Source organism: Dermacentor andersoni, chromosome 5 (genome assembly GCF_023375885.2).
Source record: "Dermacentor andersoni chromosome 5, qqDerAnde1_hic_scaffold, whole genome shotgun sequence".
Taxonomy (NCBI): domain Eukaryota; kingdom Metazoa; phylum Arthropoda; class Arachnida; order Ixodida; family Ixodidae; genus Dermacentor; species Dermacentor andersoni.
In genome coordinates, this window is record NC_092818.1 from 181,863,097 (window position 1) to 181,890,700 (window position 27,604).

At 44.2% G+C, this 27,604-nt stretch overlaps 1 protein-coding gene across 4 annotated transcripts; it reads left to right on the plus strand.

Annotated features, from left to right (window-relative positions):
• The first annotated feature begins 1,653 nt into the window (after positions 1-1,653).
• IFT57 (intraflagellar transport 57) lies at positions 1,654-27,565 on the plus strand. Of its 4 annotated transcripts, XM_055071387.2 has the most exons (11): positions 1,658-1,878; positions 1,971-2,140; positions 2,845-2,953; positions 4,298-4,351; positions 4,441-4,559; positions 8,312-8,405; positions 9,086-9,169; positions 17,635-17,760; positions 20,084-20,350; positions 24,571-24,637; positions 27,067-27,565. In XM_055071387.2, the coding sequence occupies exons 2-11, from the start codon at positions 1,980-1,982 to the stop codon at positions 27,237-27,239; spliced, it is 1,254 nt and encodes a 417-aa protein (XP_054927362.1). In that variant the 5' UTR covers positions 1,658-1,878; positions 1,971-1,979; the 3' UTR covers positions 27,240-27,565. The 4 variants fall into 4 exon arrangements, with proteins under 4 accessions (XP_054927364.1, XP_054927362.1, XP_050035319.1 ...); XM_055071389.2 differs by lacking the exon at positions 20,084-20,350 and having other exon boundaries at positions 1,654-1,878; XM_050179362.3 differs by having other exon boundaries at positions 1,658-2,140.
• Positions 27,566-27,604: the final 39 nt, after the last annotated feature.

Genomic DNA, 27,604 nt, shown 5'->3' on the forward strand with positions numbered 1-27,604 from the left:
GAGTGCGAGAGAGTGCCAGTCCGTGTGAGCGGAGGTGAGTGCGAGTGCGAGTGAGTGCCAGTGAGTGTGAGCGAAGGTGAGTGCGAGTGCGAGTGAGTGCCAGTGAGTGTGAGCGAAGGTGAGTGCGAGTGCGAGTGAGTGCCAGGGAGTGTGAGTGGAGGTGAGTGCGAGTGCGAGTGAGTGCCAGGGAGTGTGAGTAGAGGCGAGTGCGAGTGAGTGCCAGTGAGTGTGAGTGGAGGCGAGTGCGAGTGAGTGCCAGTGAGTGTGAGCGAAGGTGAGTGCGAGTGCGAGTGAGTGCCAGTGAGTGTGAGCGAAGGTGAGTGCGAGTGCGAGTGAGTGCCAGGGAGTGTGAGTGGAGGCGAGTGCGAGTGAGTGCCAGTGAGTGTGAGTGGAGGTGAGGACGAGTGCGAGTGAGTGCCAGTGAGTGTGAGTGGAGGCGAGTGCGAGAGAGTGCCAGTGAGTGTGAGTGGAGGTGAGGGCGAGTGCGAGTGAGTGCCAGGGAGTGTGAGTGGAGGCGAGTGCGAGTCAGTGCCAGTGAGTGTGAGCGGAGGTGGAGTGCGAGAGAGTGCCAGTCCGTGTGAGCGGAGGTGAGTGCGAGTGCGAGTGAGTGCCAGTGAGTGTGAGCGAAGGTGAGTGCGAGTGCGAGTGAGTGCCAGTGAGTGTGAGCGAAGGTGAGTGCGAGTGCGAGTGAGTGCCAGGGAGTGTGAGTGGAGGTGAGGACGAGTGCGAGTGAGTGCCAGTGAGTGTGAGTGGAGGCGAGTGCGAGAGAGTGCCAGTGAGTGTGAGTGGAGGTGAGGGCGAGTGCGAGTGAGTGCCAGTGAGTGTGAGCGGAGGTGAGTGCGAGTGCGAGTGAGTGCCAGCGATTGTGAGTGGAGGTGAGTGCGAGTGAGTGCCAGTGAGTGTGAATGAATGTGAGTGCGAGTGAGTGGAGGTGAGTGCGAGCGTGAGTGGGCGCTTGTGAGTGTGAGTGGAGCTGAGCGTGAACGTGAGTGAGTTCGGGGCCTGGAAAAATTATGGTGAGTGAGTGTGAGTGAGTATTCTCCCACAATGCCGCTAACATTCAAAATGAAATTTGAACTGAGCACCACGGTGACATTTAGCCGGTGGAGCGTTGTGAGCACGACTTACTGCGTCGTAGCCTTCGCAGTGCAAGGCATTGAAGAAGGAACGGAACATGGAACGGGGGCACAGCGGAGGCAGTGTTTGATTGCCGATAACTGCGCTTCTGCTGAACGCATTGAAGTACTTTTTGTGGCAAAGTATTTCTGAAACAGCCTATTTTCACTTCAAATGCCTTTCTCCACTTCGATAAAGTGTGGTTCAGGGCCCCTTTAATTTTTCAGTATATTGATGCCCTGTGCGCATCTAGCCGCTAAATCGGAGCAATGAGCAGCGTTGGGCATGCGAGTCAAGAAACGAAAGCGAAACCAGTTAAACCAACTGTCACCAAGGCGCCACCGCCATATTGTGAGTTGCATATTTTTTAGTAAAGATAAGCTAATCGGTAAAAATATTCTTTCCTAAAACATTTGAACATTGCTAAAGGTGCACTTTACATTTTTTGCCTACCGCCCTTAATTATCAAGGTTATGAATCACGCGTACTTCGACACTTCTACCACCGTGACTTCGACTTCGAAATGACTTCGAACTCGCATCAGTTGCCATGGCAACCTTTTTTATAAACATATACTGAGTTTCTGCCGATCCGCATATGTCGGCTAGCTTCTAATGATCGCTATTTCTCTCGTAGGTTATTGCTAGTTTAAACAGTCATCGTAAAAGCAGTGCGTTGGAATTTTATGGCTATTATAAGCTACTGATTACCTTATTGCATTGCGTTTACATTCGTCACTTTGCGCACCGCTGGGCTTCAAATGTGAGGCGTTCTCGTGTCTCTCTCTCTCTGAACTTGCCGTGTGCCGAAACTGAGCTATATGTACACTGAGTTATATGTTACTCTCGTTTTAGCGATTCACTATGTCGTCCAAAAAGCGCGAGGAGCCGGCCGGTGTGGACGAAGTCGGGCCTGGTCAAGCGTACCTTCCGTTTGTCGTAATGGAGGACTTGTTGGACAAACTGAAGCTCATCAACTATGACACCGAGTTTACAACTCAGTTTAAAATCAAGCCTATTAGCAGGTGAGGGACCTACAAAGATTTTAGCATGGTCGAACGGAGAGATATCTGTGAACTATATTCGCCTAAGAATGTTTACCTTTGAAAGTGCAGAAGCATAAAGCCCGAGCGAAGGCTTGATGGTTAAACAAACACATACACCCGTGAGCAAAAGTATACGAACCACGGATTGCGTGATAAAGCCTCTGTCGGTGAATGCAACTTGAAATCGAGGACTGGAGTCCAAACTTGGCACTACGAACTCTCCAGTGTGCTCGCCAACTTCAGTTTATGCATGGTAATTACGAAGAAATTCAGTTTTTCCAGCGACCCAGTGGTCCGTATACTTTTGCTCACGGATGTACAGTGCTCACGGAATGAAACGCGTCAATTTAGGGCTTAGTAATGCGCATACTTTCGCTTCCACCGGCTGCAGTTCGTGCCACATCGACGTAATTTTGGCGCGTACACCTACATCGGAGCCCTCGTCATGCTTGGTGACCGAATTCCTTGCGACATGGCATGGTGCTCTCGCGTACGTTGCACATCTGCAGGGTTCTACTAAATGCTCCGTGTCGCGTTTCATTCCGTGAGCACTGTACATTATTTGAGAGCCTGAGAGCTTTATGATTCGATCAATTAAAGCTCTAAGTGCTACGTATAAAGCGAGCTTAATTCAGTCATTTTCTTTGTGGCGGTGTGACACTCGTTCTGCTTCTTTATTTCAGACATTATTTTGCAGTGCCAACGAACCCAGGAGAACAGTTCTACATCTTCTCTTCTCTGGCAGCTTGGCTGATCCAACAGGCGGGAATTGAGTTCGAAACACCGCAGGAGGTGACTTGCTCGACTCGACTTTTTTGTCACCTTAACTACATCGACTTGAAGAATGTTTGCATTTTTGTTAACCTTGTATGACAAAATGTGCTGTGCCATTTTTTAGTAGAGAGCACAATATGTAAGGGCTTTTTTAAGCAGCTCACTTAAACAATGAGTAAAGTGCAGCTGCTAAAGATGAAATGCAAAAATAAAAAGATTTAACTTGTCACTTTTCTTAGCTGAACCCAATGCATGCCTTGTACAGTTGCAAATGCAGTGCTCTTACAGATGTGATCTGTAATAAAATTAACTGATCTAAAGACTACGTGCTATTATGTAAAAATGTAGTCACATAAATGATATAGCATTTATCTTATGATCAAAGTTTACAGTTGCTAGTATATTTAGTACTGAGCTTCCCCCATTCAATGTCCCATATATTGGGACGAAAGAAGTACTGTATACCTATAATGTAGGCCTCATATGTTGATTGCTCACTTGTGCAACATATTAGAATACTGTGGTTACTTTTTCAACATTCTTCTTCCCCCTTTTCGGAAATAGCAAAAAATTTTTGAGAAGTCACCCCTAATCAACTAAAACAAGTTTTTACAACCTTAACATCTGCAACACAGTGGACTCCAGTTAAGCCAAAATCACTTAAAACAGGATGAGGGTACAAACTTGGGTGGCCACTCATAGGAACAATGTTAATGGGCTTTGTTCAAGTGGGACGACTCTTTGTGAACTCCGGTTAAGCCGAAATGGAACTGAAACTGCACCTATCTCATTGGCTGCCATACTTCACATCAGGCCAGAGTATGTTGACAAGAATTTCAAATGGGAATGCGAAATAGCCAATAAATTCCAATGTATCAGTCATTTTTGCTGTCGTGGCATCAGCGGCTGCCGTGCAGCATTCGCACTGCCTAGTCTTCGCGTTCCTTTGTGCATTGTGATGGCAACAGTCAAAAAACCAGAGCACATGAACAAATGCTTTGTGCGAAAGAAGCTGTGATACTCCAAGCACGGTACAGTAACGCCTTTAACTGCAGTGTAATTAAAACAGTTGATGCTTTTTAAATAAAACAACTTTTTGCCATTTTTGCATCCATTGCATAAACAAAACTTCTGATAAGCAGAACTATATTTTCTGTCCCTTGAATTTCCGTTTAGAGGGAGTCTACTGTACTTTCTTTCTTCCTCTAGCGTACCTTTTTCTGCATGAACGATTTCTTCTACAAGAAAGTTGCTTATTGTTTTATGTGCATGTACTGAAGGTTGTTCTCTTGACCTCTTTGTTGTTGTGGTCTTGCTGTTGATGACACACATTTTCAACCAAAGTAAAATGTCTGTTTGCAGTCAGATGATCCTAACACCACAATATCCAACATCTTAGATGTGCTTAGGAACATGGTAAGTGTTTAGTGTTCGTAGGGACTTGGAGTGAGCCTGTTCTCCCAGCCACTTGCATCATTTTTCTTTCGCTCTGTTCCCTTGCATAGGGTACTGCTATTGACTTTCCTCCAAGCCGGCTGAAGCAAGGCTGGGGAGAGCATGTGATCTTCGTTCTGGACCATTTGGCTGACAAGGCCCTCAGGAAAAAACATTTTGCATGGAAAACGTGAGGAATTAAAACACCCTGCAGTGACTGCTTGTGCTACCTGCTCTGGCCTGTGATGAAATTAAAAAAAAAAGAACTTAGCAGACGTATGTAAATCTGAGCAACCGATACAACAGAGACAGCGAAGCTGTATAAGGGAGTTGTCACACCCTTTATAAGTCTTTGGGGTCTAGTTTGTCTTGTCTGTCTTGTCTGTCATTGCCCAAAATCTGCCAAGGCTCTTCAAAAGCTTTAGTCTATCTGATGTAATTCTTTAACTATATCAGAGTCAAATGCTTCTTCGTATCCGAGCTTAGTACTCTTGATTATATTGGATGCATGTTCCTGTAGGCTGTGCTGGCCCTGCACAACATGCATGCGCCTGCTTATCTGTGATACTGACCATGCCACCACACATTGCTGCTGTCACACAGGGACCATTGTGGAACTCCCCTGTACAGCTTATTGCCACCATTAGCATGTGTTAGCTGTTCGTGCACTTGCATTTCACAACTTATTTTTACGGCTTGTCGCTGCGAGTTAGTACCATGTTTCATTGTTCCTGCTGTAACATCCTGTGTACCCTGAAGCTAGGTGAGAAAGCTGTATTGCTTAAATGAAATATGGCTGCACTGCCATGCTCTGTCACTTGTTAATGCTTTGTGACCATTGTAAGTGTTTAAACATCTCCTCATGAATAAATGAAGTAGCCACAGAGCATATATAATGTACCTAGTTTTGTGGCATGGCGTATGAATGACCACAGTGAACAGTGATTTGAGGTTAAGCACAACATGACAGCAGTTGATTGGTCACAACTGGGTAGTTGTCATAGCAGCTGTCGTAGGATTCATGCCAGCAGAGTAATGACTGATTGTAATAAGATTTTTTTGGTGCCACATGGCATCCAGTGAATTCATATGTCTTGTACACATATTACTATAACTACAATTAGACCTGGCCCTCACCAAAAAGCTGTGTGCATATTGTTCAGTGTACGATGTGATGTACATCATGCGTAAAGCAATGCACATTTTTTGTGTTGGCCCCCATTGCACACATAAGTGGAAAGAATTGGTTGCTTCCTTGACAAAACTAGGCATTTGGTGAGTGACGGATGTCGTCCTACAGGGACTGTGTTGAGACTTAGTCTAAGTCGAGATGCTTGATGCTTTTTAATATGACTGCCAAAACAGCATGGATCTTAACTAAGAGCTGTAATAGATTCATAAGTAATATCCTGTGTTTACTTTTACGCTACTATCCTCATTGTCATTCCTTGTTACTTCCTTTGTCTCCCTATTCCTTGGTGTGGTGTACAAAGTTAGGGAAGCTCATCTCAGGCCAACCTCACTGCCCCTTTTCAAGTAAACTTCCTATATCATCTTGCTTTCTCTCTTCTAAGCACGCCACGCACTCCAGAACTGAACTGTTTACTTGGCAGTGTGTATTGGATTCCTTGTACTTGATTTCTTTATTTGCAGAAACTGTCCTTTTGTTCTGAGCTGCACTTTACAGCACCAACCATACAGCTGCACCTATAATGCATGTGAGTTGCAGCAATTGCACCATGTTGCCTTTTCATCAAATGTATTATTTTAAAGGGACATTAAAGAGAAAAGTTATTTGAGCTGTTTTGGTAAATTACCGATCCACCATACAAAAAAAAAAATCCACTCTTACTGTGAGAAGGTGCTTGGTAAGCCAGAGAAAATGTAAAAGACAGGTTGCGATGCCGCCTTAAAAATCCCGCACCAGCCCACGGTGACACCACAGATTTCGATGTCATCTGCTTGGGCCTAGTTAAGCTTATATCACTAAAAATGAGCTACGTTATATTCTAATAGAGCCAAAGACTTCACATGAAAAATTTCAAGGAAATGCAGTCTAGTGTCCAAATTGCACACCATGAATTACTGTACTGAAATGAGCCCAGTACAAGGTTGATCAGTACGAACTCAGTACAGTTGATCAGAGTGTTTCCTGAGAGAACTGGTACCACTGCTTGTTTATTGTTGCTTTCTAATTTTTTGAAGCTGTGCAGGTACAAATATGGCATAACAACGCTTTGTATGAAAATGAAATGAAACACATTTTCAGTTAATTTTGGCGCAGTCATTATGTGTTGACCAACCACACATCTGTTATTGACTCGTGGCACGCTGCAGTTCACGCTACCACCAATAAAGCCACCAGCCATTGCTTAATCTCTTTTGTGTTTTATAAACAAATTATAAATTACAGCTCTGGACTTCAGCAGAATGGTGCATTAAGAACATATTTGATGTATTTTACTTTACTAGAGGGTCGCATGAAAAGTTCATTTTGGCGAAAGCATCAAAATTGACCTGGGCAAAAGTATGCTCGACTTGACTGTTTATTCAGCATGGTATAGCTACCCCTGTTGTCATTGATGCTTTGTTACCTGTTTGGTAGCTGCATGCTGGCTTTCCCCCAGAATTCTTGAGATTTATGCTGGAAAAGAAATATTAAGAGGTACACTTGATGTTGTCAAGCATTGGAAGTTCTCTGCCGTGAAGTGAGTTTCACAGGGATCTGAACAATGTTCAAGTCAGACATCACAGTGTCTGGGGAACATAGATGTTGAGGCAGAGGCAGAACATTGCACTCAAGCTCCAACAATTTTTCTTGCATTGGCAAAGATAGCACGTAGCTAGACATTGTCACGATGGAAAGCAAATGCCTTCGATTTGACAGTGCTGGAATTTTCTCTTATATTGCTGCACTGAGTGTATTCAGTAAGGAGCAGTACTTGTCTGAAGTCGCTCTCTCCACATTCCATATGCTCAGCAATTTGTAGAAAAAGGTCCCCTTGCAGTCCCACCAAATGCAAAGCGTGATTTTATTGTAGCAAGGATCTCCTTTGGGTGCAGTTTTTAAAGGGTCATTCTGCCCCACGTCCTCTTTCTGGGATTGTTGTTGTAATAGCAAACACTTTTCATCTTCAGTCGCTAATTGCCTGAGGAAAGGTTTTTCTCTCATTGCATTTGAGGGGGAGCTGGCTACATAGGAATGTATGGTGATAAGCGGTTTGCTCTCACTCATGTATCAATTAATCTAAACAGATTTTACCAAATCCTCAGGAACTGCAGGTTTTGATATGTCCAATAACTCAACTATGTCTCCAGTTGTGTAAAGCAAATTTCCTTCAATTGTGGTCATCATCATCATGGGCCTGCCAGTTCTTTCTTTGTCTTGAATAGTGATGTCTTTGACTTTAAATTTTTGAAGCAAATTCTGGACAGGTCTTCCTGATAGAGTACCCCTTCATAATGTTCACATTGTCAGGTTCAAGTGCACTTAGTTCTTTGTTAAAAAGAAAAACATGAGGTTCCTATAGTGAACTTCTGTCTTCTGTCTTCATGCTACCTAACGCCAAATAAAATTTAAAAAAGAAAAGAAAGTGTTTAAACGCTTTAGCAGAAACAAACACAATCTCTTACACTTTGTGGGGCTAACAAATTGGAATGTTCCTAAATGCTTTCCTAAGTTCTCTTTGTTCAAGCGTACCATAATTGGCCAGAACTTACCAGAAAACTCATATATCCAATATCAAATACCACTTTAGTGTTCCTAGAGTACTTGATGTACTACTGCTTCATTTATGAAATGTACTAGTTGTTAGCTGAGATAATATGTTGCATAATCAGTAAATATTGGCAAAGAAAAAAGAAGACTATACTATATGCAATTCACAAAACCTTCATTCACTACTTTCATGAATTCACAAATGCATGTTTCTGCTGTTCAAGGCTTTTACCACCAGAAGAACAGCTTGAGGAAGAAGCAGTGGTTGATGATGCTGCTGAGGTGACCCTGGAGAAAATTGAAGAGGAGATGATGGAGGTGCGTGCTGACCTCTGTGTGTGTTTGTTTGTGTGCATGCATATGCAGGTACGTGCGTGTCTCTCTCTTTTCCTTTTGCTTTGTGTGCTAAAAATGGACATCTGCTTCTGCAATAGGTGCTCTTCAAAACGATTGTTACCTGCTACATATTTATGTCAAGAGCATCTGGCTGCTACTTTGTAGATGGTAAAATTTAATATTGACAGCTGTTAGCTTCCACGCATTTTATAGTCAAATAATGTGTTACATTTCAGTTTGCGGCTAACAGCCTGCATCGTTCTGAGTGAGAATGGCTGAGTTGGTTCAGCATAGGGAGGTGTGAAAAGGGCGACTAATGAAGACATAAGAAAGGTGTTTCTAGTTCTTGCACTTTTCTGGCATCTAAATTTAATTGTACATTCACGTTCTATTGTTCTCTACTCATACTTCACCGTTTACTTAACTTCAGTGATCTTTTTGGAGATCATGTTCTATCTATCTCCTTGGGAAAGATGGTGTTGGTCCATTATTTCTGGTCCTTTAACTCGGTAAGGCCATTATTGGTAGCACGATCATTATAAATATTGTTATACATAGTGTTAGAACTTAAGCCTGGTTCTTGTTTAGTATTATGTTTCTTGAGCACTCATGTTTTTTCACAAAGCATTGTCCCACCCAATTGACCCTGTTGTATCCTTTAGGAACAAGCAGCAGATGACGAGGATGATGACGACGGTCCAGTGATGGACCTGGATGGCCTGAGAACACTCTCAGCTGGCCGCTTGGTGAGATGGCACTTTCTTTTTCTGCTGTTACCTTGCTGAAAAATGTGAGAAAGTGCATGAGGAAATAATGCTTCTTTTGACAAAACAGACAAGAGGCAGGCGAAGCCGTCCAAACACAAAATACTATCACTGCAGTATGTGGTTATGAGCGCGTATTGTAACTCATGGAGAGCGTCGTACTAATTTGATAAGCTGTATGGCGAACAGCTGTTATGCAGTCAGGCTATATCGTATTGTGACCTAGCCTAAACTGTGCTCATCACTTTAGTTTTATCATGGAGTTTCATAGCAGTTTATTACAGTCAATATTTTAAGTATTCATGCACCTAATGACAATAAATATATTGTCACGGGTATAAAACTATCTACAAGGTGTATATAAACAGCAGCCGAGAATTCCGAGAGGCTGTTGCCACTTCGTCTTCACCGTCGATGACCTTGTTCTCTTTTCCCACTGTAACACAACCCCCGGCAGACAAAGCACCGTCCTGGTGCTTCAGATGGGGCTGTCGGTAAAGGCATAGTAAGGCTTAAGCCGAGAGATGTGTACGACGTCAGGTGATATAGAACCGGGTGGCAGGACGGAGGTCTCGGGGATTATCTCGTAAGTGACATTGGTCACTTGACGTAGAACACGGTAAGGGCCTTTGTAGCACGGAAGGAGTTTCTCGGAGAGCCCACTCGGCGGCAAAGGGACCAGAGTAGCACGAGAGAGTCTGGTGAAAAATATGTGTCACGTTGGCGGCAATTGTAAGCGTGACGTTAAGATTCCTTAAGAATGCCGTGACGTTAAGAATGCCAACAGACAAGTACGGGCAAGCTGACACCATGGTCAGCGTGGGCAATAGCATCGCGGGCATACTCAGTCCTCGAATCCTGTATCAAGGGAAGTGAAGTGTCGAATGGTAATAGAGGGTCACGACTGAAGAGTAAGTAAAAGGGGAATACCGAGCAGTATAGTGGCGTGATGAATTATAGGTGAACATGACATAAGGGTGCTCCACATCCCAGTCCTTGTGGTCGGGTGAAACGTGTTTGGATAGCATGTCAGTAATGGTCCGATTAAGTCGCTCAGTAAGGCTGTTGGTTTGGGGATGATAGGAGGCAGCCAGTTTGTGCTCGGCAGAACATGAGCATAAGATATTGGCGATGACTTGGGAGAGGAAAGTGCGGCCGTGGTTACTAAGGAGCTGTCGCAGGGTGCCATGTACTAAAATGATATCCCGGAGTAGGAAATCTGCGACGTCGGTTGCGCAGCTTGTGGGAAGTGCCCGAGTGATGGCATAGCTCATCGCGTAATCAGTAGCGACAGCGATCCACCTGTTGCCAGAGCTGGACTCGGGGAAAGGGCCAAGGAGATCCAAACCCACGCGAAAGAATGGCTTAGGTGGAATGTCGATCAACTGTAAGTACCCCACAGGAAGCGTTGCTGGCTTTTTATAAAGTTGACAGGGCTTGCAAGCAGCTACATAGCACCGTACAGGGCGTGTGAGGCCAGGCCAGTAGAAGCGGCAGCACACACGGTCGTAAGTGCGACCAAACCCAAGGTGTCCGGCAGTTGGGGCGTAATGAAGCTCCTGAAACACAGTTGAGCGGAGTTTTTGAGGAACGAAAGGGGAAGGGGAGGACCATCAGGATGAAAACTGCATCAGTACAATATCCCGTCATTGAGAACGAACCACCGTAACGATGGATCAGTAGGAGCAGATTCCATTCGGATGCAAAAGCATCCATGTCGGCAGTGGCAGGCATGTCTACAGGGTAATGGGACAATCAGTCGGCGTCCTTCTGTAGGCGACCAGACCTATACACCACCGAATAGGAATACTCTTGTAGCCGCAAAGCCCATCATCCAAGCCTCTCTGTGGCATCTTTTAAGGTCGAAAGCGAACAGAGAGCGTGGTGGTCCGTTACAATGGAAAAAGGCCTGCCGTATAAATAGGGACGGAATCTCACCACTGCCTGCGCCATGGCCAAACATTCGCGCTCGGTAATAAAGTGGTTGCGCTCCGCAGGTGACAAAAAACGGCTAGCGTACGCGATGACATGTTCATGGCCGTGTTGAACTTCTGCCAAGACGGCACTGATTCTGTGGCCACTAGCATCAGTGCACACCTCTGTAGGGGCTGAAGTAGCGAAGTGTCCTAGAATCAATGAGGTGGTGAGCATGGTGGTAAGGCAAGAAAAGGCGGTGGCTTGAGAGGATCCCCATGAAAACAGTACACTTTCCTTCGGGAGATCTGTGAGAAGGCGTGCTATGGTGGCAAAATTTTTAACAAAGCGGCAGAAGTAAGAGCAAAGGCCACAAAACTTCGGACATCTTTTGCAGACTGTGGAACTGGGAACTCTCTCACGTCGCGAATTTTCTCTGGGTCCAGTCGGATGCCAGTCGCATTGGTGACATGCCCAAGAACAGTAATCTCACGATGGCCACAGTTGCATTTCTTGAAGTTGAGCTGTAGACCGGCCTTGCGAAAAACAGCAAGCACGGCTGAAAGGTGCTCAATGTGTGTGCTGAATGAGGGTGAGAACACAATAACGTCATCTAGGTAGCAGAGACAAGTCAACCACTTGAACCCTTGGAGTAATGAGTCCATCATATGCTCAAAGGTAGCCGGAGCGTTGCATAGTGCAAAAGGCATAACGTTGAAGTGGTAAAGACCATAAGGCATTATCAAGACAGTCTTTTCACGATCTAGATCATCAACAGCGATTTGCCAATATCCGGACCGTAGGTCGATGGACAGAAAAATACTGTGCGTCATTGATATGAGGTAGTGAGTAGACATCCTTCTTCGTGATGCGGTGTAGGTGACGGTAATCAATGCAGAATCTCCATGAGCCGTCCTTCTTTTTGACCAGCACGACATGGGACGCCCAGGGACTTGACGATGGCTCAATAATGTCCTTCGCTAGCATCTTGTCTACTTCCGTTTTGATGACGTGACGCTCCAAAGCTGAAACTCGGTAGGGTCGCCGATGGATGGGTGGATTATTGCCTGTATGTATACGATGTTTGACAAGTGACGTCTGGCCTAAGGGTTGGTTGTTCAGGTCGAATATATCCTTGAAGGAAAGCAATAGACTGCAGAGCTGTTCAGTCTCCGCAGGAGTGAGATTCGGGGCGATCATTTTCCTAATGTCGTTGTTAGTACATTTGGCAGACCGGAAAGGCTCACAGGAAGCGTCGAAAGCAAAAGTCTCAACACCACTAACTTCTAAAGCAGTGATTGTAGCCAGGGTGATATCTTTAGCCAGAATTTGCTTAGCAAGCCCGAAATTCACCAAAGGAAGGTATGTGCGATTGTCTTTGACCCTCAGTCTTGTATGCAGGAACGCTGTGGGTGAGAACGATGGCAGTTATGGGAGCGGAGATGTAATCACCATCGGGAACTGGCATAGAAGGCAACATTTCGATGTATGTCAAGATCTGTGGTGGAACGTGAACAAAATCAGTCGGTTTTAGGCTAATTTTGTGTGGTGTTGGAGGAACGTCCAGGAGAGGCAGGTCAAGACGCACAGTACTTGAGGAACAATCGATGAGCGCTGAATGGGCAGAGAGGAAGACTAGGCCTAGGATGAGGTCATGGGGGCATTGGTCAAGCACAGTGAAAAGGACGACAGTATGGCAGCCGGAAATGCCTACATGTGCAGTACACATTTCAACCACGATCACCATGCTACCGTCGGTGATCCGTACGAACCGACTAACAGCAGGCATAACAATTTTCTTTATATGGTGGCGTAGGTGGCTGGTCATAATCGATATGTGTGCCATGGTATCTATGAGGGCTGTGACGGGTGTGCCATCAACTTGAATGTCAAGAAGGTTATGTCTCGTAAACAACGTAAAAGGAGGATTTTGCGGCAAATCTGATATTGCAGCTCCACCTCGAGGTGCTGTATTGCCTAGTTTTCCTGCTGGGATGGTCCTGGATAGGTCGGTGATGGCGAGTGGTGAAGATGGGGCGGACGTGGCTGGTGACGTTGAGGCGAGGGCGAGCGAGCATAGCGGCAAGTTGAGGTAGTGTCGTCGGAAACGTCGTAGAAGCAACAAGGTGAGGAACTTTGGGGCGAACTTGAATTCCAGAAGGTGTTTCGAGGAAGGGATGGCCAAAGGCTTCGGCAGTGATGGGAAACGTGTCCGATTCGGCCGCAGCAGAAACAGATGGGCCTGTCGTCAGGTGTACGCCAGTCCGAGGGATTCATGGTAGTGTAGGGATAACGGACACTGTGAGGTGGACTGTGATAGGACCGAGGCATAGGAGCATGGCGGGTGTCAGGGTAACTCAAGGAGCAGGCACTGGGAAGACCCATATTAGCGATTTCCTGGCGAACCACGGACTGGATCAGCGATATCGTCTCAGCAGTGTTGTTCCAAGATGTCTGTTGAGGCGAGGCAGGAAACGCTGCTTCGAGTTCGCGGCAAACAATTTGGGTCACATTTTCGCTGGGTGGTGGTGAGCCAGATTGGTCGGCGGGGCTGCTACAGGAAGTGGTTGCTGCAGTATTTGGGAGCCATGTAAACTGATTGTATATACGGCGACTCTTCGCCTGCTCGAAACGGCGGCATTCCTTCATGATGGCGTCCACAGTCGATAAGTTTCTGAAAACCAGAAGGTTGAATGCGTCGTCCGCGATGCCTTTGATAATGTGTCCAACCTTGTCCGCCTTTGTCATGGACATGTCGATCTTATGACAGAGGGCTAGGACATCCTGAATGTAGGAGACATAGGACCCGATAGCAGTTTGGGCACGCATGGCAAGTTGTTGCTTGGTGGCTAGTTGTCTACCGGTCGGATTGCCAAAAACGTCGGACAACTTTTCTTTGAACAAGTCCCAGCTAGTCAGCTCTTCCTTGTGTGTGTAAAACCATGTTTACAGCGTTCCTTTGAGGTAGAACACGACATTGGCCAGCATTATGGTCAGGTCCAACCTGCTCACCTTGCTGGCGTGCTCATACATCTTCAAACATTCTTCTACATCAACACCATTGAGGCCGGTGAACTTGCCGGGGTCTTGCAGCTGAGGTAGAGCAACGTACTTGGTATGCGTAGTCGGCATTGCAGCTGCAGATGCGGCGGCTTCCACTGGAAGCATGGTTCCAGGCTGGGTGAGACGTCCGCTGCGGAGCTAAGGGGCGAAGACGCGTACCCAGCACCTCCACCAGAATGTCATGGGTATAAAACTGTCTACACTGTGTATTTACAAGGCATATATAAACAGCAGCCGAGAATACCAAGAGGCTGTTGCCACTTCGTCGTCTTCACCATCTACGACCTTGTTCTCTTTTCCCACCGTAACAATATTATAAAGAACGCACCTGCAACTTCTGGCATTTAAGTTGTCAACAAATTAGGAAGGCAAGGCTAATTTGTAATCACAGTTACACTGTCTTGATCACAGTGTAACTAATACAGAAGGAAAAAGAGGCCAGAACAATTAGAACAGCACAATGATAGATTTTAACATGACTAAAGAAAAGTCCAGCATTGTGGTTTGTGTACTGCTGATTTTAGCTTTCACTGGAAGCTTCCAACCTCGTCATTGTGCTGAAAAGTGTGCCTGCAAACAAAAATTCTTCGCAAATGTATTCGCCCAAGTCTTTTCATATGCTTTGCTATATGTACGTGCAATTCCCACCGACGAACATGCCACTGGTGGCGGTCTCACTAAGTGCTCTTAGGAAAGAAGGCAGCCATCCACTATAGTTTTCTGCATCATTGCTCATGCTTCTCTGTTTGATTCATGTTTTTCAAGCAATATAAGCAACACCCATTGCATTTGCCTGATGGCCAAAGCTTCAAGGCATGTCGAAGCATGACTATTGCACGGTGAAGGGCTCAGATACCTGAAAGAACTTGCCCGTGGCATGGCTATAATCATTCTCCATGAGGCTGCATGAATGGCAGCAATTGATCATCACTGTTCGATGGGAAATTTCTTGTTCTCACAGTTTGGTTGGTCACCTTGTTGTTTGTTGCACTCAATCATGTTTACATGGCCAAGCAACGAAGTTGATAATGGCTGACCTGTGTTTTGGTTTAGTTTTCCCACAGTGCAGCATGCGGATTAAAGGCATTTCGCTTAGGTTCTGAATGCCACCTGCCGCTTCTACCACTTGCCACTTCTTTACTGTGTTGCTCTATTTAGCATGCATGACTGTATGAGTGCATCTTGTTGTGTGCTAAAGTTGCTGAGACTTCCAAGGACTGATTTTGTTCATCTTGTGCAGCCTGTTAAATCATTGCACCAGCTATCATACAGGTCATGTTTTTGTATCTACTACATGCATGGCTTCGTGCATGTTGAATTGTTGCTAGTTGCTTCATGCAGAACTATTGCTGATTTCTTTAAGTATCTTTTTGTAAGAGGCTTAAATCACACTGTGTTCTATCGGAATGATTACAGGCAAGTGCTTCTTTAACAGCTTTGTTCTTTTGGCTCGAGGACATATTCAATGTCTTGGTTGCTTGAGAAATGTGTTAGAAACAAGGTAGGTCAGGGCAAGGATTGCTGTTAGCTGCTGCATGTGGTATTGCTGTTCAATTTTCGTTGAAAAATTTGCACCATGTTTGTGCAGTCTCTGCACCTTGTTTGTGCAGTCTCTGCACAGCTGAGTGCCTTTGTGCATGTACATTTTGGACTTTACTGAATTTTTTCTTGTTGTGTTTTGTGGCATAGAGGTACAATGCCTACGCTGCAACGGAGTACACCCGGCTTTGTTGCCAGCGCCAATTTACGTTGGCCAGCACTGCTCCACCTTTAAAGATATCACGTGGCTTCTCTGTTCCGCAACACTCAAATTAAACATACTAGAAAAATTGTAAGGTTTTAGTTTTGTTCATTTCCAACAAGCTCACTATAGTGAATTGCGAGAATTGAGGCAGGAAGGGCAGTTCGTCAACTTATGCTATGGTATTGCATCGGTGGAGCAGCACTAACTCTCACTTTTATTCACCCGTAGATATGGTGACTTCCTTGACAAGTGTATGCATTTCCAGAACAAACTTGCAAGTACTCTTCTTGAGGTGACTTTGACAACACTTATTTGGCGATGTCACGTGTATTCATTGGTATTAAAATTGCTACAATGTGCCCAGGCACCACACCATGGAGAGTCGTTTGAGATATAATTCCGCACCAACAACATGAGCCTATTATTGAGGTACAGAAGCAGTATTATGGCAAGGGTAGAATTTTAGAAAAAACGCGATCTAGTCATTGCATTAGTTATCAGAATGAAGCAGCTACTTAACACGAGCTCCACTTCATATAACTGGGCTTCGTTACGCTTGTCTGCAGACTTGTCTGCGGATATGTGGACTTGGTTGTCCCATACTCCGGTAACATTGTGTACATGTCCATTCTCACAAAGGCCCATGCCTTTACTGCAGCTGTACTGCTGAAGTAGTGGTCTGGTACCTGAACGAAGGAAAACTCATGTCCACAATCTTCAGTCATCCTTGCTGCAAAGTGTTGTCATCTGTTACCGCATTCCGAGCAGACTTTCAAAAGCACCCGCTAGGGGGCCATCAGTGGAGCCTCTGTAGGCCATGCACTATGCGTATATCTGAGCTTTGTACTTCTATATTCACGATTATATTGGATGCATGCTTCTGCATGCTACGCTGGCTCTGACAATGCTGGCATCTGGCAGTGCATTCCAACGGCTTGGTAGGGCTGCATTGCTGGCTGTTCTTAGTGATAGCTCACCATTGATGCTGGTATCTGGCTGTGTGTCTTCGTCGATGCCCTGTTCATCATTCCACTTCAGGGCTTCGACGCATTCTGCATTGCTGGCTGCTGTTTGATTGGCATTTGATACCAGGCCGACACCTTTCACCGTCTGCCTTCCTCACCGCCGCACAAGAACCGTTGTGGTTTTCATGTGGAGAAAACAGCCTTTCATTGTAAAATCCAGCGTGCTGACTGTAGGAGTAACGAATCAAGGAATGTTGAATAAGTATTGTTTAAGAAGCACACTTATTGATGTGCACATTTCTACCACCGGATAATATAGTCACCCTGCTACTCTTGCAGAAATCTGCACCCTATGAATGCTTTATGTGTAGCACATCCGCACAGAGTAATACATAGGATATTACTTAGTTTAATAAGCAAGATAGTTAAACACATTTTCCTGCTTGTTTCCATTACATTCACTGTGTTATCGAATGAGCTCACCTAGAATTCCATTCATGCAGTTGCACTGACTCGTATAAAGAAGGGCAGTATAGTATACTGAGGCTGTTTATAGATGTACCTGTTGAAGTAGGCAAGATTCACACTGCCTGTCTAATGCTGCCACATGGTCTGCAATGTATCACTTCACTTTGGCTAATGCCAGTCTTCTTCATTCGTGCCAACAGTGCAAAGAACTATGCATGCACTTAAGGCTGTGCCACCTTATTATTGTGTCAATGTTTTGCAACTGCCCTACTCATGCTGTGTTTTCTGCACAGGGTGGATCATCTCATTTGAACAAGCCCGAGGACATTCTGCAGTCAACAGTAGACAGTGCCGAGTGGAAGCTGGAAGTGGAGAGGGTCCTGCCTCAGCTTAGAGTCACCGTCCAACCTGATGCCAAGGTCAGTCAGCTGTGTTGTAGAGCAGTGCCTTGGGAATTATGTGAGTAATGCATAATCCCCTTAAATCATGCACTTTCTTCATTCATTGCATAACAGTGCCACAAAGTAACTCTATGGCTTGTAGTGACATTCCTGTGGCCTGAATTCTCCCATCTTTTTGACTCAACGCTCCATTGTAACTACACCAAAAGACTGCAGCCTCTTTTGTGAATCAGCCACCACTCGCACTCCATCAATCTTCATGCAATGCACCTCTGGCGAGCACTGCAAACTACCATTACGCCTTCATGTGCAACTGGTGCAATGTTGCTGCATGTACAATTTCTCATGAAGTTTCAGAGCCACAATGCATGATACTTATCTATCTATCTCTACCTCAACCCTTTCCTTTTCCTCCTTGTTCCCCCTCCTGCTTGTTTCATGTTGAAGGCACTGTGGATCTGCTCTCCATAGTTGCCTAACTCTTCTGTACCAGATAAATCGTGCTGGAAGCGAAGAAATATGGTGTTTGTTTATTTTTTGTGTAATTAGACCTGTGCAAACTTGAGAGGAACTTGCGACACTTGAATGAGTGAAGGAATGAAAATACAGCGTCTTGGCATTCACTTTACCGAAATTATCCTGACTACGGCATCTCTCATAGTCCCTGTGTTGCTTTGAGATGTAAAACTGTTTCAGTCAATCGATCAATCCATGGTAATATTTGTTCATTTTTTGCCAAAGGAAAAGAAAGATTGATTGAAGTTTTACAAGGTACTGTAGGATTATTATTTCTAGACAATAGCCAAGAATAAAAAAGAAATAAACTGAACACTAGAGAAAGACATAGCCTAAACAATGAGTGTGGAAAGTGGCACTGTGGTCCTTACAGCATTCTTTAAGGCCTCTTCGACAGAGGGACTGCACCACCACTGAAAAATATAAAACTTAAGAAGAAAGGGTGATTAAAGATAAGAGTGACAGGTTTTCTCTGTGGCTTTAGTTTATGGTAATGCGCACCAGCACAGGCAAGACAATAACTGCACCCCGTTGTGTGTATTGCAGCCCAGTGGGTTCTACTGACAGCTATCAGCCATACCTGTCCTACAATGTAGCTTCTGCATGGAAGCTTTTGAGTTTCTTGGTTTCAATGAGGGGTACCTGAAGTTAGCATTATATTGCGGAACCTTGCTGACACATTTCTCCTTTTTACGTTTCTCCAGCTCTTATGCTGTGAAATGCCAGTTCCATTTACTTCCCATACAGTCATGGGTATTACTGTAGCTTCCTGTTTGTTACATCCAAAAACTGCAAGCTTCAGCTTGAGGATGCTAAGGCATGAATAGAAGCTCATGCCAGCTATCGTGAATAAAATGGTGATTTCCATCTAGCATTCGATTCAAACTTTCAATAATAGCAGATTGTTTTTGAGCACTCACAACTCTTTGTCGCTTTTCATGAGATATCATGACAGCATCATGATATCAGATCTGTGAGTGTTAGATATCGTCACCGATTTCAATACAATTCACGAAGTCGAACGCAAGGAGGAGGTGGGCAGAGGCACTAGCAGTCACTCTATACCCACGTTTGCGGATGCTGTTGGGACCTTTGATACATTATGCGATTACTTCGATAACATAACTGTATGAACAGTGCAAAGAGCTATGAGTGCTCAAAAAGATGCTATGGTTATTGAATGTTTGACCCAAGTGCCCGATGGGAATCATCAGCTTCATTTTAATTAAAAGAACTGTTATTTTCCCCTGTTTTATTTCTCTTGATACATTGTGCAGTTACTTCGATCTACACGGCTGCGCGAAAAGCGACAAAGAGTTGCGAGTGCTCAAAAACAATCTGCTATTATTGAAAGTTTGAATAGAATGCTAGATGGAAATCACCAGCTCTATTTTAATTAAAAGAACAGTTTACTTCCAATTCCATTTGCTGGCACAATACGATTGCAGCTAAAAAAAAAAGAAAATTAACCCCTCAGTTTTCTTTATTTTTCGAGTTTCTGTAGTGAAATTCATGGCTATGACTGCTCAAAAAGATTGTTTAATACTCTATCTAACTGCCACGCAGTAAAAGCAAGCTTTATTTAGTGTTTGTTTAGTAATAGTTTCTTGGCTTTCTATTTCAACTTCAAGTAATGTTTTGTGTGACAGGTAGTTTATCGTCTCATCTTTAGTGCTGCCACAACTGTTATCAGATGCTGCTTTTTCCCAGATTGTGCTTTATTTTCCATGGTCCTCTAAGAAAAACTGGCTAGTACTGTATGTGACTGGCATTGCTTCAACTCTTATGTATGTTGATCTCTTGTGTCATGTCGTATGATGTGCAGGACTGGCGCGGGCATCTAGAACTGATCCACCAGCAACGTCGTGAGCTTGATGAAGGCCTGCACTTAACCCGGGCCCAGCTTGAGAGACTGTCGGCTGGGCTTGGGTCAGTTCTGGACAAGCTGGCAAGCCGTGAGAAGTACCTGAATGCACAACTGGAAGCACCTCTGGCCCAGTACCGGTCAGTGCAGGAAGCCCTGGCACGCACACGCGAACACTACCGCACTGTAAGCGGGGGCATCACTGATCGCTCACGTACACTTGCACAGGTTTGTATCTAATGTTATCAACATCACTGAAATTTAGGTCCTTATGATTAAGTGGTGTCACATCACTAGAGATTGCTGATGGCTTCTGTGGAGTTCTTGCACCTGCTTGCACATATTGGTGCCTTCTTGCGCACATACCAACCAGTGTTCTAAAGCGAAGCTTTCTTTGCCTCTTCCCTGCTATTTGTGGGTGCTGGCTGCTGGCTTCTGCTGTCTTGCTGAGTATACTACCTAAACAGAAACAGCACAAAATAACAGACAACAGCACTGACTAACAGTTAGTCAGCACTGTTGTCTGTCTCTTTCTCATGACCTGTTATTTTGCACTGTTTCCGCTCAAGTCATGAACCAACCAGCCCAATTGCATACGCTTTTGGTATACAACTTAGGCCACTGGGTATGTGAACATTCTTGGCCAATGCCCCACAAAGAGTATGTGCCATTGGGAATGTGACCAAATGGACAAGCAGAACAAGAGGCAAGAAGTGAAGAAGCCAGCAAAAGATAATTAAAGGAGTTGGCTACAAGAAGTGAAGAAGGCAACAACAGAAGCAGCTGAGTGTGGAGAAAGAAGGGAAGAAAACAAACTGGGCCCAGAGTGTGCATTGAGTGAGGAGTGTTGAGCTACAGAGAAGAGAAGTCAGCAACAGAAGGCAGCTAAATGTGGAGAAAGAAGTTAAATGAATGAAATGGGACCAGATTGTGCATTGAACAAGGAGCATTGAGCTACATTGAAGTGAAATGGAATAATTGAAGACATTTCAGTCAACATCAAAAGGAGCTTCATTTACCATCGATTTCCACAAATGTGTGGAATCCGGTGATATCTTGTGGTGCATTTGTGCCCAGTCAAGACTCTGGTATCGAAAATGTTGTGATAAGGAATGAATTCCGTGCCATGTCCTCTACAGCGTTGAAAAGTGTTGCCGTTCAAGCAGCTGGGGGGAACCGAAGTACTGCTGGCTGTAGCCTGTTGTTCTCTGTTCAGACCGCAAAGCTGAACTGCAATTATTACATGTAGGTTTCTCCTTAACAAATGTATTCAGGGCACATTATGAATGGTTGAAGAATTAAGAAACATAGGACTTATGATCATTCTTTAGTGGCTACCATCACATATCAGTGTAGCGTGTAATGACACCCTGACAGTCTTGCGCACGCAGCATTGTAATTAAGGCACTTCAAGACAAAAATAGTGATGAAGCAGGTCATCTTAAGAGCAAGCTTTCCTTCAGACCCAATTCTGATTTCCCTATCCAAATACTACATATGAAAAAAAGGAATGCTTTCACTATAAAACTGCTGGACTGGTTTGAGTGAAATTTGTTGCATTTAAGAGAGAAATCTGAATTCTACCTACTGTAGGAAGTGTAATTTTGATTTAAGGTATCATACATTTTACATAAATTACCAAAGATGGGTAAGCTCTAAAGAAGGTTAAAGCAGAAAGTTTGCAAATCTATAACTTTGCATCAAAAAGAGTTGTTGCAGTTTTGTAAACTGCATCTGTTAGATCATCTGAAGGAGATAAATTTACATATGAAGTTTCAGCTTATGTGAACTTCTTGGTATTTATGAGAGCCTTCGCAAAATTCATACTCGGAAATTAATTATATATGTCAGAGAAATCTATAATAAATCAATTTTTTCTGCTTTATATGTCTCAGTAGGTGTAGTTCACCAAATTTCGATACCATTACTTGTTGCTGCATTATGGAGTTGCTAAAATAATGTATAATCTTTTCTTTCTTTGTAATTTTCGAAAATTTTTTGTAGTAACATTGACAGCCTTAATAAAAAATTGACTTCCTACAGTTGGTAGATTTATTACCTTTCTTTTAAATGCAGCAAACTTCATCAATATCGATGCAGTGGATGTTCACGAAAAGGGTTTCTCGATCCCCATGTGTTTAAATAGGAGCCCCCAAGGTAAATCTTTAGAGGAAGCTTTAGCTCGGGGGCTCCCATCTAAACACTTGGGAAAGGAGAAATCGCTTTTCTCGGCAGCCACTGCACCAAAAAAGGTGCGATTCAAACCAGGTCTGTACAATGACAGCCAGATGTTCTGCCTATTAAGGTCACAGACATAATAATGGAACAAGTGAATAGCAACATTACCACTCTCCTTCTCTCATGGCAGCTTACACTTTCAAATTATTGGCGTGTGTGTCATGGCTCATAGCAACAATTTGCCCTTAAAAGCTGGAACAGCTGTGTACGCACCAATTTCCCTCATCCTTTCCGTATGGCAGCTAGCATATTGAGCCCCTATCTGGCATTGTAACTTCTTTGGGAATGGCCCAGATTACACAGTGCACTACTTTTAGTACCAACTCAGGTTGTAACAAAACAGCTTGTAACAAAACAGGTTGTAACATTTGTTTGTCAGAGTATACAATAAATCACTTGTTACCTGCCGTACTTGCTTAATGGCTTTGGTGTTGGGCTGCTATGTGCGAGGTCACAGGATGAAACCCTGGCTGCGGTGGCCGCATTTCAACGGCGGCGAAATGCAAAAACGCATGTGTACTGTTCGTTGGGTGCACATTAATGCACCCCACCTGGTCAAAATTAATGTGGAGTCTCCCACTACAGCATGCCTCATAATCAGATCCTTGTTTTGGCACTTAAAACCTCTGAATTTAATGAATCAATTGTCTTGCCATCGTAGCCTCCATCATTGTTGATGTGATGATCGTGCTGTTATAAGGCTGTCTTACATGGCGCGATTTTAGCTCATCGAAACAGCAATTTACATCACTCCGAAACTGGCAAGATTGTCACAGCTCTCCGCAACTGAGTTCCACAAAATTGGTTGTGCCGTCGCGGAGTCGAAGCGATCTGCGTGATTTTGGGCAGGTCGACAGCAAGGGGCATTGAAATTGGACTTTTCTGCTGACATCTATTTCATGTGTTGTGCCGGCACCTCTGCAGTTGAGCACTAAACAATTGTAAATGTAGAAAGCTGTTTATGGCCGCAAAGCATACTACAGTACTTATTCTATCTTTAATTAAGTAACAACGTTCAAACATATTACCGGTTTCCATGTTGTTTTATTGTAACGATAAAGGTGTGAATACATTGAGAACTGTGTTGATCTTGGGCGTTGTTCTGATGGAAATTGGACCATCACCGATGCATGTGAAAGCTGCCAGCAAAAATCACTCAGCGACAGCAAAAAATTTTTTCGCTCAAGTCACTGCGTGTTAAACAGCCTATAATCATGCTCTCGTCATGTCACCATAAATTGCCATAATTGCACCTAACCTTTTTTATAGTGATAGCTGTTATGGACTCACTTCCCTAGTCATTTTGACTTCCGCCTGTGGTCAACCATCAATAAAATCCCAGAGTGCTTTCAAGAATTTTATCAAGAAATAAAAAAGAAAGCCGCAGTGCTCTACAAAGATTACAACTTTAGACCCACAGATTGCCAGTAGAAGATATTGCGTATAAATCACTCTGCTGATGCTGCAGGGAAAAATGCTACACCTGGACAATACTGTGCCTGACCACTTGAATGCTTATCCAAATGATAGGCTGCTGTCGCACTCTGTAGTTTATCCATAGACTAATGCTGAGGTGAAATGAAGTCAGCAGGAAGAAGCAAAAGGCAGTATAGAAAAAAGAAGGAAGAAAGTTTTGTCTTTCTACTTCTCCACCACTGGGGAGTGCCACCTGCACATATAAAGATGACTTGGATTAGAGGCAACACTGGCTAAAGTTTTCTTCTTGAAAGGAGATTGCTCACGTGCATCTGCAAATGTTTACTCCAAACCCTACCACACGAAACAATGCAAGACTTCCTGCACATAATATTATGCCAGCTATTGTTGCATCACTGCTTTGCAATATAGGCAAAACTGAAACTTGCGACTTGAACACCCATGAACTTCTCTGAACATAAAGGACCTAAAACAGCTTTCACCAGTGTTTGTACAAAAGACATACTCATTTTTTTCTGAAGTGCCAAATGCTGCTATATCTGCAGCTTTAGAGAACAAGAAACTGCTTAACATTGGATATTAGCAGAGCATGCATATATGGGAACTAGAATCCATGACGAGACATCAAATTTCAATATTTTATGCATTTCTTGCATCAATATATTTCCCGTTCTGCTACTGCTGGATTAATATGGCATAGAATGGTAGGCCACAGCAGATGGTTATTGTAATCCACCTTATTTCTTCATTTGACCGTGATCATTTTTTTGCAGATTACGGAAGAGCTGGAGCAAATAAAGCAAGAAATGGAGGAGAGAGGCTCTAGCATGACCGATGGGAGTGAGTTCCATGATTTCTAGATTCCTGTTCTATATGTTGACTTCAGAACAGTAAAAGTTCAGCTAAAGACCACTGATGATACAGTCCCTCTTGACACATGTAGCAGGAAACAGCAATGAAAGTCGACATGCCAATATTCTATAAAACATCTCTCACTAGGTTCAGGAATTGTAAGTAGGCAACTGCGGTGTGTAGATTGTGTGGTGACGATTCTGTCTGCGAGGTATTACCCCGATGTATTCTACAAAAACAACTAAAAATTCAAAAAATACATCGCGTGTTCTCCTTTTCGGAGAAGCCAGTCGGCCCTCCAACAAGATGATGTCATGTGCATGATGCTTCCTTATGGTGGATCCACATGACGGACTAAATCTGTCTTTCCTGTGACAGACGGCGTGTCACGGGACTACACGTCACGGATTCATGCCGTCCACACGTCGTCCACGGCCCTTACGGACGGAAAATGCCGAGCTATATTTCGCATCTGGATTCTGGTGGTCGAATGCTGTGGATTTAGCCTAGGGTGCTCTATAAGTCTGCCAACAATGCACAGACATGAGGCCCTTGCCTGAAGCGGCGTTGTTTCACTGGTACTGCTTGCTGAATCACAGTGTCCTGCCTTCCTATATGATCACACGCGACAGCAACTGAAGAAGCAGCTCTCTTGTCACTCGAAGCAGCCTTCGGTATTCCTCAAGGTCACTGACCAACATCTCTCGGTACAAGTGGCTTTGCATACCCAGATGCTTCTTGGCGATATAGTCCTTATGCCAACAATACCTCTTTCGATTAAACAAGTACTCGTCATCATCCAATTCGGACAAAACAACAGCCATTGCGGCCAACTGTCGTTTCCTTTCCATCTCCATCTTCATTCAGAGTGAAAAACAAATACGACTCAATCTTCATTACACCGATGGCGCCATCTAGAGAGAGTAGAAACAAGCAATCATTTGTAACTTACGACCACTGAGATCTGCTCGGATGGCCGCAAAATCTTCGAGGCCATGTTCAACCAATACAGCCACTCTAAGCCTACACGCTGAGAATCTCAGTATGGCTTTTGTAAACGGTGCCCAAACATCACGAATACTTTGCTGTCGAAGCTTCTGGACACAAATGTAAAGCAAATACAAGCATCAGTTCAAAACTTACGAGCCACGCAGTGAACGACAAATTGATAGGTTCGAGGCGGACGGCAGCCGCTTCGGGCAGTGCCGCCGTGTTTATTTTTCCAGCGTGGTCGTCAGCTCACCCCATACGTCGTCTGGATGCGCTTTGCAGCCGGACGAGCGGCGGATTAATCGTCCGCGGAACTGATTTTCGCCGAGCCGTCCCTCGTTTGGATACACCATTACTGGTGTACACCAGTTGGTGTATCCATTACCATTGGATACACCAACAGCAGTGCAAACTTGTGTGTTCCTATTAAATGCAGTGCATGCAGAGCCACCTCTGTAAATGCACAGTACAGCAATAAGAAGGATTACAATGAAGGCGCCAAATAAAACAACAGACGAAGGAAGGAGACACGAGACACGTAGGCGCACTAACAACTGAGTGTTTTATTTCTTGACATGGGAATATATAGCTGCTGTCAAGGATCAAAACAACAAGAAGAAACAGGGCCGTCATCTGCATCGCGCAAGGAAGCCACGATACAGAATAACTCCTAAGTGTCGCTCCCAAGATACGCCAGTTCCTTTGTCGAAAGAAAAACTGAGGCTTCACTGATACAATCATCACCACGCTTCTTGATCTCAAGCGCTTGCAATATCTCCCTTGTCAGTTGATCATCAGCTCTGTTCAAAACACACATTCTATCAAAATCTGGAACGCACTTGTGAGCCTTACAATGTGCACTCATATGACCGGAGAACTGGTTTTCCATCTTATATCGATGCTCATGCAATCTGTCATTCAGACATCTGCCCGTTTGGCCCACATATGATGAACCACACAAGGGAACCGAATAAACTACTTTCTTTACACATCCGACATGTTTCTGCCTATGTTTTTTTGCGCACACCTGTTTATTTTCTCGATGTCCTGCATTCACCTTGGCACATATTAAACCAAGACGTTTTGGAGTGGAAAATAAAACCCGAACACCAGCTCGTTTACCTACTTTTTCAGATTGTGAGATGTGCCGTGAACATATGGAATGATAGCAAACCTGGTTTCAAAAGGGCCTGCTCGACCCTGGTTTACAGCGTTAGGTTGCTTGAGCTGTCTGAGCTGTTTTGCACTTGCATTATTACACTCCTGCTATGGTTTATATATTTGGGCCGCAGTATGTACAAGTAAATAAGTAGATAGTTTGGGCATTCATTGCTGTGCGGCAAATAAGAGCATGGTCCCTCCAGCTCACCCAGCCTTTCTGGGGTATAATTATGCACTCATGTATGTTTTGGGTTTGTCCTTTTCAGCTCCCCTGGTAAACATTCGCAAAGCGCTGACTCGCCTCAAGACAGAGATAACACAGATGGATGTCCGGATAGGTGTGGCAGTGCACACACTTCTCCAGGCCAAGATTAAGGAGAAGGGAAACCTGCGAGACGTTGCAGATGCACCAGCTGCCAGCTACGACTCTGTGTATTAGCATTTTTTTTTTTTTCGTGTTCAGCAAGGAACTCTCAATAACTAACATGTTTGCTTTTGCTGTCATCATTTGCTGTGACGAATGTGCAATTTGTTCTGTTAATGGACTATTTAGTCACTTGTCCATTAATGGCTGCCTCTGTGGTTATTTCCCAGACTTAATGATGCAGTACCGAACTCCCTTCTGCTTGCTACTTGTTGCAGCACATACAGATATGGCATCTGAAGAAATGTTTCCATAAATGTTGGATGGCCTAAAAAATAAAACCATTTTTACTGCACATGTAGCTTGCAGAGTGCATGGCATTAAAACAAATCGCTTCAATGATATACCAGTCTTGATATACAAAATGTTTCCAGCGGCTC